The following is a 12,530-nucleotide window of genomic DNA, read 5'->3' as shown; positions in this document are numbered from 1 at the left end:
TTTCAGAAAAGTCAGTAAGTAAACAAACAAAAACAACAACAACAAATAGCAACAATAGCAAACACTGGAGATGGAGGAGAATCTGATTTCCAGGGTTGCCACATTATGTTATTTTAAATGTCCAGTTTTCAAAGAAAAATTATGACATGTGCAGAGAAACAAGAAAGTATAGCCCATACACAGAAAAAAAAAGCAGTCAATAGAAACTGTCCCCGAGGAAGCCAAGATATTGCACTTCTTAGACCAAGGCTTTAAACCAGCTTTAAAAAAAAGTTTAGAATGAAAGGAAACCATACATAAAGAACTAAAGAAAAGTATGAAAACAAAATCTCATCAAATAGAGAATATAAATAGAGAGAAATTATATTTAAAAAGGGCCAAATAGATGTTTGGGGTTGAAAAGTATAATAACTGAAATGAAAATTTCACTAGAGTGGCTCAATAGCAGATTTGAGCAGGCAGAAGAAAGAATCAGAGAACTCAGATATAGGTCAATTGAAACTATCCAATTTGAGGAAGAGAAAGAAAAAGAATGAAAAAAAAAATGAACAGAGACTTAAAGACCTACAGGGCACCAACAAGCATATCAACATACCAAGTATATCAAGCATAATGGAAATGCCAGAGGAAAGAAAAAAGGGACTGAGAGAATACTTAAAGAAAGAATGGGCAAAGACTTCCAAACTTTGATGAAAAATGCTAATCTACACATCCAAGATGATCTACAAACTCCAAGAAATAAAAACTCAGAGACCCAAACCTATACTGTCAAAATTGTCAAAAGACAAAGAAAGGAGAGACAGCCCAGATGGCAGAGTAGGAAGACTGTAAGCTCACCTCCTTTCATGGCCACACCAAAATTAAAACTATTTACAGAGCAACTATTGATGAGAACCACCTGAAGATTAGCAGAAAAGATCTTCCACCACGAAAGATATAAAGAAGGAATCACAATGAGATGGGTAGGAGGGGCAGAGAAGCAGTATAGTCAAAAGCAGTATAGGCAACCCACAAACGGGAGTATAATCACAATTGCATAAGTTTTCCTTAAGGAGCAAGAGGTACAAGTCCCACGTTGAGCACCCCAGCTCAGTGGTCCTGCACCGGGAAGATGAGCCTCCAGAGTGTCTGGCTTTGAAGGCCAGTGCGGATTACTTTCGGGAGAGTTAGAGGGCTCTAGGAAATAGAGGCTCTACTTTTAAAGAGCATGCACAAAATCTCACATGCTCCAAGACCCAGGGCAGAAGAAATAGTTTGAAAGGAGCCTGGGTCAGACCCACTTGATAATCTTGGAGAGCTTCCCAGAGAGGTAGGAGGCAACTGGGACTCCCCCTGGGAATATAGATGCTGGCAGCAGCCATCTTTAGGAGCTCATTCTACCACGATGACACTGGTGCTGGCAAGTGCCACTTTGGAATCCTCCCTCTAGATGATTAGTTCTGGGACACGGCCCCACCCAGCAGCAGGCCTGATGCCCTAGGACCCCATGAGCCTCCAGCCATTCAGAGATCTAGCCCCACCCACCAGAAGGCCCGGGACCCAGACCCACTCACCAGTGGGCCGGCACTAGTCCTGGGAACCCCTGAGCTGCGTAGCCAGTTGTGCCAGGACCTAGCATTGCTTACCAGCAGGTAGGCAGCCTCCTCCAAGAGGCAGAGCCTTGCAGCCAACTGGGGTGGGGGCCAGCCCTGTTTACAAGTGTGCTTACAGTAGTCAGCCTCATCACAACAGAAGGGTCCACACAGCCCACATAGGAGGCAGCCCTAGAGCACATTGGTGACCAAAGAGAAGTGGGCTGTTGGGCCCCAAAGAACATCTCCTACATAAGGCCACTTCTCTGACATTGGGAAATGTAACTGACTTACTTAGAATATATAAAAATAAAAACAGAGAATTAGGCAAAATGAGGTGACAGAGGAATATGTTCCAAATGAAGGAACAAGATAAAACCCCAGAAGAAATATTAAGGAATACTTATTACTTATCTACCCAATAAAGAGCTCAAGGTAATGATCATAAAATGCTCAATGAGCCCAAAAGAAAAACAGGCGAACACAGAGAGAAATTTTTATAGAGTTAGAAAATATAAAGAACCAAACAGAGCTGAAGAATACAATAATTAAAACAAAATATACACTAGAAGGAATCAACAGTAGATTAGATGATACAGAGGAGCAGATCAGCAAACTGGAAGACAGAATACTGGAAATCACCCAAGCTGACCAGAAAAAAGAAAAGGAATTGTAAAAAATGAGGATACTTTAAGAGACCTCTGGGACAGCATCAAGCATGTGAACATTTGCACTATAGGGGTTCCAGAAAGAGAATAGAGGGAGAAAGAGGCAGATAACTTATTTGAAGTTATAATAGCTGAAAACTTCCCTAGCCTGGGGAAGGAAACAGACATCAGGTCCAGGAAGCACAGAGAGTCCCAAACAAGATAAACCCAAAGAGATCCACACTAAGACACGTTGTAATTAAATTGGTAAAAAATAACAATAAAGAGAGAATCTTAAAAGCAGCAAGGGAAAAGCAACTAGTTACATAAAGTTGCAGGATATGAAAGTAATATACACAAATCTGTTGCATTTCTATACACTAACAATGACCTATCAGAAAGAGAAACCAAGAAAAAAATCTAATTTACAATTGCATCAAAAAGTATAAAATATCTAGGAATAAATCTAAACAAGGAGAGAAGACTATAAGACATTGATGAAAGAAATTGAGGACAACACAAACAAATAGAAAATTATACCATGCTCATGGATTGGAAGAATCAATATTGTTAAAATGACCATGCTCCCCAAGACAATCTACAGATTCAATGCAATTCCTATCAAAATACCAATGGCATTTTTCACAGAAGTAGAAGAAATAATTCCAAATTTGTAGGGAAACAAAAGATCCTGAATAGCCAAAACAATCTTGAGAAAGAAGAACAAAGCTGGGAGTATCATGAGCCATGATTTCAAACTATACTATAAAGATACGGTAATCAAAACAATATGGTAGTGGCATAAAAACAGACACATAGATCAATGGAATAGAATAGAGAGCCCAGAAATAAACCCACACTTATGTGGGCAATTAATCTATGACAAAGGAGGCGAGAAAAATATACAATGCGGAAAAAACAGCATCTCCAATAAATGGTGTTGGGAAAACTGGACAGCTACATATGAAGGAATCAAATTGGACTACTTTCTCATACCATATACAAAAATAAACTCAAAATGAATTAAAGACTTAAATGTACGACCCGAAGCCATAAAACTCCTGAAAGAAAACATAGGCAGTATACTTTTTTTTTTCCCTGTGCCGTGTGGCACGTGGGATCTCAGTTTCCTGACCAGGGTTTGAACCCGTGCCCACTGCAGTGGAAGTGCAGAGTGGACTGGACCACCAGGGAAGTCCCAGGTAGTATACTTTTTGACATAAATTATAGCAATACTTTGTGTATAGAAATACTGAATTCCAGGTGTTGTGCACCTGGAACAAACATAGTTTTGTAGGTCAATTACCATTTAATTAAAAAAAAAAAAAGAGAATCTGGAAAGCAGCAAGACAAAAGCAATTTGTCACATGCAAAGAATCTTTAATAAGATAAATAGCTTAATTCTTATCATAAACTATGGAGGCCACAAAACAGTGGGATGACAAAAGTGCTAAAAGGAAAAGACTGTCAGCAGAGAATTCTATATCTATGGCCAACTGATTTTCATCAAGCCTGTCTTGGTTCAGGCTGCTATAACAAAATACCATAGACTGGGTGGCTTAAAAATGACTGAAGTTTATTTCTCACAGTTCTGGAGGTTGGAAGTCTGAGAGGAGGGTGCCATCATGGTTGACTTCTTGCGAGGACCCTCCTCTGGGCTGCAGATTGTTGACTTTTGATTGAGAAAATTGGATCTTGGCCATTGGGTATGTGGGAGTATGTGTAAAAGGGACATGCACACAACCACAAAAACCCACACACAATCTAAAGCATCCACAGGTGCTTCCAGGTACTATGAAAATGTGCCCACAGTTATTTTCTAGGCAAAGCATTTTCTTTAACAGTATCCCCAATCTCCATACCCACTACAAAGTTGGAATCAGTATAACTCTCCAGACTAGAGTCAGCAAGGGTAACCTCACCTTTAATATTGTTTTGTTGTTCCAGCAATAATTTACTTATTTCTGAAAACCAACAATCTCTGATTTCTTTTGAAGCTGCCTGCAATTACAAATAAGAAAATACCATGAGTATCAGATCACCTGGTGCATTAATTGGACAGGACTTTTATTCTCTGGGTGACCTTTAGAATGTGACAGAAAACACTGGTTGAGTGATGGGAACACAATAGGGAAAGGGGAAAGGACACCTATGGGGAAGGCATGAATTTTACCTGTAGGATGTATTTCTCAAGTCCATTTTGGTTGGCAATTTCAAACTTTCTGTTGCTCCCCCTTCCAAGTTGGCGAATTGAAAGTGTCATTAACTATTGTAAAGAAAGAAGAAAATTTTCTATACCATCTTTTCTGATTAAAAAAATTATCCCTGTCAGCCACTCTAATCTTTGCTACCCTTGATTGCTCTCTTCTTCCATCTTCCTTCCAAGTGTTTTGCTGTCCTCTGTTAACAGCCCCAAGGAGCATAAAACATAATCTGGTACAGTGTCATTTGTCTTGTCTGTTTCAGAGGACAAGACAGACTATATGTTTCCATATGCAGAGCTGTAGCCTTCAACTTTAAGCAAAAAGATTATCTCTCCTTTAATACCTGAGTATTTCACAAGTAGTAACTGAATTTGTATCCATTAAGAAACAAAAATAACAAAAAGTACTATGAATAAACTACCAATTTTAATCACAAGAGCACGTGTGTGTGTGCGTGTGATCGCTAGCTATGAAATATTTCTAATATGGGTGAGAGGCAATGTTTGGTGTGGACATGGGTTCCTACACTCCCAGGGTCAGGATATTGCCTACACTTGCATGCAAAGATGCGTGGTTGAGAAGATGAAATCCAGCCCATGCTCTAATCTCCAAGGCGTTCAATCCTCTGCCTGGAGGAAAGAGGGTACTTTTCAATTAGTTTATCCAGACAGGCTGCCATTGGGTCCTTTTTCTCCACCCAGCACAAAGGCACCTCTGTGCCAGCGCTGGCCCTATCTAGTGGCTGATTACAAGCTCTGACTCTGGAATCAGGCCTGTGTGTGGATTCTCGCTCTGTTGTGTGGCATTTGGCAAGTTAACCTCACCTCAGTTTCCTTATCTGTAAAATACGGATAACAGCATTTCTCTCCATAGGGTTGTGCTGACTCCCAAGTGCAATAGGACCCCTTTACCTTCATAGACTTCTTAAAGCTGTAGTGAGGAGACAGGCCCTGGTCACTGGGCTCCATTCGTATCTTACAGAACACTATTCCCTGTTCAAATAGATAGATTTGCCTCTGGCTGGGCTTAAATCGAATTAAATCCTTCATCTTATAACGATCCTTGTGAACCGTCCAGACATTGAAAGAGCCATGCATCAACAGCTTGCCCAGTTTTCTGATATCATCCTTTGGGAAACACAGACACACACAAAAAGAAGCTGTTAAATTACTTGACAGGAAAGAACTCTTAGGGGTCTGTTTTCAAATTACAAACCATGCTTATTTGAAGTTTACAGTCTTATAAGTGCCAGTCAGGCTAATCTGTCACTAATCAAAACTACAATTTTGTGAGCTTCACTGAGCATGGCATCATTCAGTTATATAAGGAAATAGTGCAGCTGTATAAGGTAATAAAGACAAAGCATGTTAGCAATACTTTGAACTGAAGATATTGGTCCTCCAATATTTTTGTCTTGCAATTAATTTTAGCTAGCAGAATTCCATTTCTTCTTCTTTGTTTTTGATACAAGACACTACTTAAAAAGGCCAAGAAATTAATATTTTAATTATGTTCGGGACAGCCAGAATCTTTGCTGCATTATGGATCTTTGGTAACCCATGTATTCCATCTGTATCCTAACCTCTCCTTCAGGTATATGAGAACCTGAGAACATGAGATTTGTTCTGAAAGGAGAGCGCTTAGTATGACCTAATCTTCATAACACTGTAATGGAAATGGTAATGACATTCAACTCTGCATTTTTCAGAGTGAGTGAACAGTGCAAAGATAATTCCAAATGACAAATCTTTTATTTCATCTTTTTGGCTCTAAGGCACACACTATGTCTCCTTCCACAATCATATGTCTGGTTCAAAGTCCAAATGAAGTGACCTGGCCTTCTCTGAGCTCTCTCTAAAGGTAGTGGAGTGTGATGAACTAGAAATGTGGTATTTTGTTTGGTATTTTTCAAAAATTATATCACTTAAAGTAGATAATCAAGACTTTATTTCTCTGAATCAAACACCAAAAGGAAAAATTATTTGAACAGGACCAGGACAGAGACACTTCCCTGAGTTACATCTAGCTGAGATAAAGCCCTACAATTTCTGATAATTACTACTAGACATGTGTGCATTTTATAACTTATTTATATTGAACAAACTGTGAATACCTTTAAAAAAATGAATAACTTTATATCTGAAAGTCTAAAAACAAAAACTTCAAGGGCAATAAACGCTAGTCATTTCTATGGTGCTTGTGTCATATTTTCAGAGCTATTTTTCTCTTTTTGCTTTGTAAAATTTACATGTGTTAAATGTAGTGAATAAAATCCTCAGTGAGGAATAAGAGCTCCAGTCACAAGGCCTTCTCTCCTAAAAGCACGATGCTTCCGCTGCTGCGTGCGCAGCCTTAGCTTGACTGCACCCCAAGACAGATGGGCGATGGGTCCATGAGGAACAGTGAGGAGTTTTTCACTCTATCCACATCCTTCCTGCACCCACTCAAATGGAAACACCCCAGCCCTCAGTGATTGCTTTCTCCTTTACACCCATTCAACTTGTACAATTCAGACCTATAGAGTACAGGAAATACGTTTAGTCAAGGCAGCTGGCAAAAGTAGATGTTTAACATTTGCCACAGGAATGATTGTAATCAGTTTCTATTTAAAAATGTATTTATATGTCACCCCATTTCAAAAATTAGATACATCTTATAAAAATATATACATTATAGGCAGACAGAAAATAACCAAGGAAATTAGGCTGAAGAAAAAAAAATAGAGATTACAACAGTAAGATGAAGAGGATGTACATAAAACCCATACAATATAAAGCATGTAAACTTGCTGCAGACTAGACTTTGACCTTCTGGCAGGCAGTACAGAGGGAAATCTGGTGAGTTATATGACTCATTATGTCCGAAGACATACCCAAACCAGTTGTTAAGGGAAAGCATGGCAATTTGTTAATAAGACGTGAGAGAAATTTCTCCCATGGGTCTTCATAAAGGGTCACTGCGTCAAATACTGAGCCCACCTTCAACCGCATCCCAGAATGGATTGTAGGTAAAGCTGTTTCTAATAACACATCTGGGGAATGTGGAGGCATCATTTCATAGTACAGCTTTTAAAAGCAATTCTGAAAGAGGCCAGAAGGATGGGGGAGCGGGAGAACAAGCCCAGGTGTACACTCTGATGACCTGCAGAGGGCTGGGCGATGTGAGTTAAGGTGTCTGCCAAGGCCGTGGGCTGTAGAGGCGGAAGAGGCCACCCTAGGCAGCGACGTTTTTGTCCTTTACAGCCTCTGCACTTCTCATCCCTCCCACAGCCACAGCTGTTTGAACCTTAGTAAGCAATTGGCCAAAGGATGTGAATCCAGAGATGGGCCAGCCCCTGACTACAGAGGCCTAGTGTAAAAAAGACGTGCCAGATGGCCAATCTGATCCCTGTCTGAACTGAGGAGAACTAAGGAGAAAGCAGGAAGCAGCAAGAGTTGTAGCTGTGAGATGCTTTATGAGAGGGCTGGAGGTGGAATAAATGATAAGGAAGCAGAGCAATAAAGAAGGTAAGTCATCAGAAACTATGAGGAAGAGGAAAAGACACCAATCAGCGGCCGGTGAGGGGAGAGGACATACCTGGCACGTATAGGCAGAGCACACAGGTGAGAAGCCCAGCTCCCTCCCAGGCCAAAGTCCTAGAGTTGCTGTGGATCCTGGTTTAGTTCTCACACCCATGAGCCCTGTCCCGTCATTGTTCTGACTCTTCCTGAGGCTATATGGTTGCCTTTTCCAGTAAGCCTGTCATCATTGAAGGTCACTAGAGGGAATCACTGGGTCTTTTGAGATGAGTTGGAAGAGATGGGCTACATATCATCCAGGACATCTTGCATAAACTTTCTCAGGACCACGCTTGTGATGGGATCAGACATCTCAATGCTTGAGACCCATCCTGTGGTGGCCGAGGGCACATGCCCTGTATAGCAGTGATGAAGGACAGGTGTACATACGTTACCGTCATCCAGGACACATGCCTGTGTGGAGGCTACTCTGCCTCCAAAGGGAAGAGGGTAGGGGGATTGCTCTGAACAGGACCAAGGATGACCCTTGGCCACCTTTTCAACCATATATATCCTTTCTTTCCAGTCAGACAGGAGTTGGTCCCAAGGCCAGAGACTACATGTACAACCTCTTGCAGATACTTGTGCCCTAAAGTATGGAAGCATTTATTGGCATTTAGTGAGTGCCTGAGGGGACACAAAGCTAAATGCTCAGCACTGTGAGGAAGCTAATTCAGTGATGACCTTGAACTGGCTTGAATAGTATTTCCCAAAGAACTCATGTCCACCCAGGATCTCAGAATGTGACCTTATTTGGAAATAGGCTCTTTGCAGATGTAATTAGTTAAAATGAGGTCATTCTGGATAAGGGTGGGCCCTAATCCAATGACTGGTGTCCTTATAAGAAAACAAAGACACACACATAGAGAAGACAGTTAGGACGATAGGCAGAAATTGTAGTGATGCAGCTATAAGCCAAGGAAGCCAGGAAACAAGCAAGGAAGGATTCTTCTCTAGAGCCCTAGAGGAATGGGCCTGCCGACAACCTTGATTTTGGACTTCTTGCCTCCAGAACTGTGAGAGAATACATTTTTGTGTTTTTTAGCCACCTAATTTGTGGTGCTTTGTTATCACAGCTCTAGGAAATGAATGTAGTCTCAACCAGTTTTTCCACTAGTGACATAATAGTGTGGCCATCACTTTGGTGTGTTGATGAATCTGATGGGTGTGAGCTCACAGATACAACATAGGGGCTGCCCCAAACAAATCAGCAAATGAAATGTCAGATGGTCTCCCTGATATGGGAAATGATGGCAAAATAATCTAGTAAATGCTACCATTTTCATGTATGGACATTTTGTAGGTAAGAGCTCTGAGGTAAGAATTTCAAATGTGACTACATCGACCAAATGAAGAATGTGACTGAGAGAGTGACCGTAGGAAAACTAGCCTCCAGAAGGAGACTTCTTTTGGGTGCCCAGGTTTTCACTCCTGGCCATGACAGCTAAAGGGACAGAGCTATATACTTCTTGCACAAAGAGGCAGGAAACATCTGGATAAGTGAATTAGCACAAAGCCTGGTCCAGAAATGAAAAGTAGAAGCTGTGGGACCGAGGGGCCTGTGATTACAACTGCCAGAAGCAAAGGGGTTCCTTCCTTTCCAGCCTAAGTACACAAATAAGTCAGCACTGGGGCCCTTTATTCAGCATCTACCAGGTGCCAGGCATGGTGCTAGGTGCCCTATGATTTAATCCTCATTTATGCCTCACAATCACCCTTTAACATGGGTGCTGTGAAGGTGGGATGACGTACAAGGCAATTCCACTGAGTCATCAAGATTATTTACTCAGCCTTATCTCTGCAGCCAACACTATGGTAAGGAAAGTGGGAACTAAAATAGAAAATAAAATACCTGGCCCTAGCCCACAATAAATTTGCCATAAAACTAATTCCTTTATCGAATAACATAAATTTGTTTCAGAAAATAAAATATTTCATTCAACCTTTACTATTCAACCTTGGAACATGTTCCTGGCAAGTGAGGATTTAAAAGAACTCTAAATGCATCTATATTTTATGCACTAAATTGAATGGGGGGGGACTTTTGTTTTGTGTTTTTTTGTTTTTTTTTGCTGTACGCGGGCCTCTCACTGTTGTGGCCTCTCCCGTTGCGGAGCACAGGCTCTGGACGCGCAGGCTCAGCGGCCATGGCTCATGGGCCCAGCCGCTCCACGGCATGTGGGATCCTCCCGAACCGGGGCACGTACCCAAGTCCCCTGCATCGGCAGGCGGACTCTCAACCACTGAGCCACCAGGGAAGCCCCAGGGGGGACCTTTTTTTTTGTAAAGAGAGGGAAATAAATTACATCTCAGTGTTCCACAAAACAAATTTTCTTAAAAAATTTTTTCTTAAATCTTTTGTGATTAAATTAAACCAAGAACTAACTGAGTATACACAACAGGGAGAAAATGTGAATATCAGAAGGGCATTTTTTCTAGTTGTTTTAATTATGAATTCATCCCACCAAGTTCAATTTCTTTTCTTCACAAAACCAGGTTAATACTGGATGTCAATAGAGAAACTAAGGAGTTAAGTTCTGGATTCATCTCTACCTACAGCATGTGATGGGAAACACCTTGTGATAAAGTTCTACAAAGCTGATGCAAAGAATCTCAGAATCGTTAGATCTGAGTTAACAGTAGTTGAGTTGTTAGTAAACTGTAAACAGAATCAGATGAAGAATGTGTTGAGAGGTTGGCACCCTGGATAGGGAGTGAAGAGATCCAAGAAGTAGTCCTGGCTGATGACCACGTGATTGGGGTGAGTCAACTCTTCTTTCCATGGACCTGTTGCTGAATCAGAAAGTTGAAAAGTCCAATGCCTGCTCTTCCATAATTCAGTAGGATTATTCAAAACTGTCAGGATACATCACCTAATGTACTAGATGTAAAGCAAGTTAAAGTCTTAGTGAAAAAGAAACCATGGACTGTATTTCAAAGGTGCAATTCTGAGGACACATAGGGGAGAAAAGTTCTTTGTCTTGGTGTTAAAAAATCTCTAAAATTCTATAAACTCATTCATCTTATTTGCATGCAAACCAGCTTGGAATGAAATCAGAGTAGATTGCTATTTACTCACATTTTAATATTCTTTTCTCATAACTTCCTCTTCCTATGTTACTTACACTCAGAATAATAGCTGGGAGTTTCCTGCCCTGAGTACAGGTTCCAGGACACTCTTTTGATTCAGGGAAAGGGACATCTGATAGGGGTAGCTGACATGAGTTCAAAGATGAAAAGAAGAACAGAAAGATATTCCAAATGATTAAACAAATTGCTCTCTTGACTTTTATTAACCAAAGAAGGAAACAGTTATCATCAAGAAAACTATCCCCTCTGCCACACACCCCATGGTTCATGAATACCCTCTTGAATCTTGCATCAGTAGTAAGCAGAGAGCATTCTGGAGTCCCAGGGGACAGTAATAGCATCGCTGCCCAGATCTCAGCAAACCCAGTGGGGCTGTTTCTGAGATGCTGGCCAGAGGAAAACCAGGAGGGAGGGAAATCAAAAATCACAGGGTTTTTTGCCCCTAATTAATTTGTGTGGTTTGATTTCTGACAAGGAAAGAAAAGAAAGGTCATTTCATCTACCAAGACCTCAATAAACAGTATGTTAAATCCAGGTAAAAATGAAAAGGTAAAAAAAGAGAAGGAAAGTATCTGTGTGACATGTATCAACAATTCTCTGAATGCTTGATCCCTGTGTGGGAGGCAGAAGAATGGCCTCCCAAAGATGTCCATGCCCTAATCCCTGGAGCCTGAGACTACGTCAGGTAACGTGACACATGAATTAAGGTTGTTCGCCAGCTGACTTTGAGATGGGGAGATTATCATCGATTAACTGCTTGGGCCCAATGTAATCACAAGAGTCCTTAAAGGTGGAAGAGAAAGAAGGGAAGGTCTGAGTGATGTGATGGGAGAAGAACTCAACCTCCGTTGCTGGCATTGAAGAGGGAGGAAGATGCCATGAGCAGAGGAAGTGAGTGGGTGGCCTTTGTAAACCGGAAAAGGCAGTGAGAGAGATTTTCTCCTAAAGCCTCCAGAAAGGAAGGCAGACACCTTGATTTTAGCCTAGTGAGACTATGTTGTACTCCTGATCCGTGGAACTGTAAGACAATAAATTTGCACTATTTGAAGGCACCAAGTTTGGGGTAATTTGTTATGACAATGACAGAAAATACCCCTGAGTCAAAATCTAGAGTAGCTCACAGTGAAAACCAGCTGAATATTAATTATGTCCCAGTCCCAGGGCGATCATACAGTTATAGAGGATAGTTTGCCTGGAATGCCTGGGTCTGGCCTACTTGGGATTAACTCTAATGCCAGAGTTGAGATGGCTCAACCCCCCAGCACTCTCTCTTTGGGCATTTTTCTTTAAGCACTTGGATTAAGGGATATACAAGGCCTCTTCTGGGATCTGTGATGTAAAATGGGGTTAGGTGTTCACTTAGGACCCATTTTCAAAGTAATTTTCACAGAGAAAATATAACTCAAGAGGGAAAATCTTTTAATATTTTAATGGTGCCACGAGTGAGAAAATAAATTACTC

At 41.1% G+C, this 12,530-nt stretch overlaps 1 protein-coding gene across 1 annotated transcript in view; it reads right to left on the bottom strand.

The window, feature by feature from the left end:
- MCF2L2 (MCF.2 cell line derived transforming sequence-like 2) overlaps window positions 1-12,530 on the bottom strand; it is a 194,542-nt gene that overhangs the window by 21,989 nt on the left and 160,023 nt on the right. Inside the window, exons 22-24 of the mRNA XM_029214819.1 lie at window positions 5,334-5,549; window positions 4,392-4,484; window positions 4,141-4,219 (exon numbers count right to left, since the gene is read on the bottom strand). Coding sequence (XP_029070652.1) covers window positions 4,141-4,219; window positions 4,392-4,484; window positions 5,334-5,549 — 388 coding nt within the window. The remainder of the gene's footprint in view (window positions 1-4,140; window positions 4,220-4,391; window positions 4,485-5,333; window positions 5,550-12,530) is intronic.

This window comes from Monodon monoceros, unplaced genomic scaffold (assembly GCF_005190385.1).
Source record: "Monodon monoceros isolate NGI ecotype Baffin Bay Population unplaced genomic scaffold, NGI_Narwhal_1 Super_Scaffold_11, whole genome shotgun sequence".
In the NCBI taxonomy this organism is placed as follows: domain Eukaryota; kingdom Metazoa; phylum Chordata; class Mammalia; order Artiodactyla; family Monodontidae; genus Monodon; species Monodon monoceros.
This window is presented reverse-complemented; position numbering and strand designations above follow the sequence as displayed.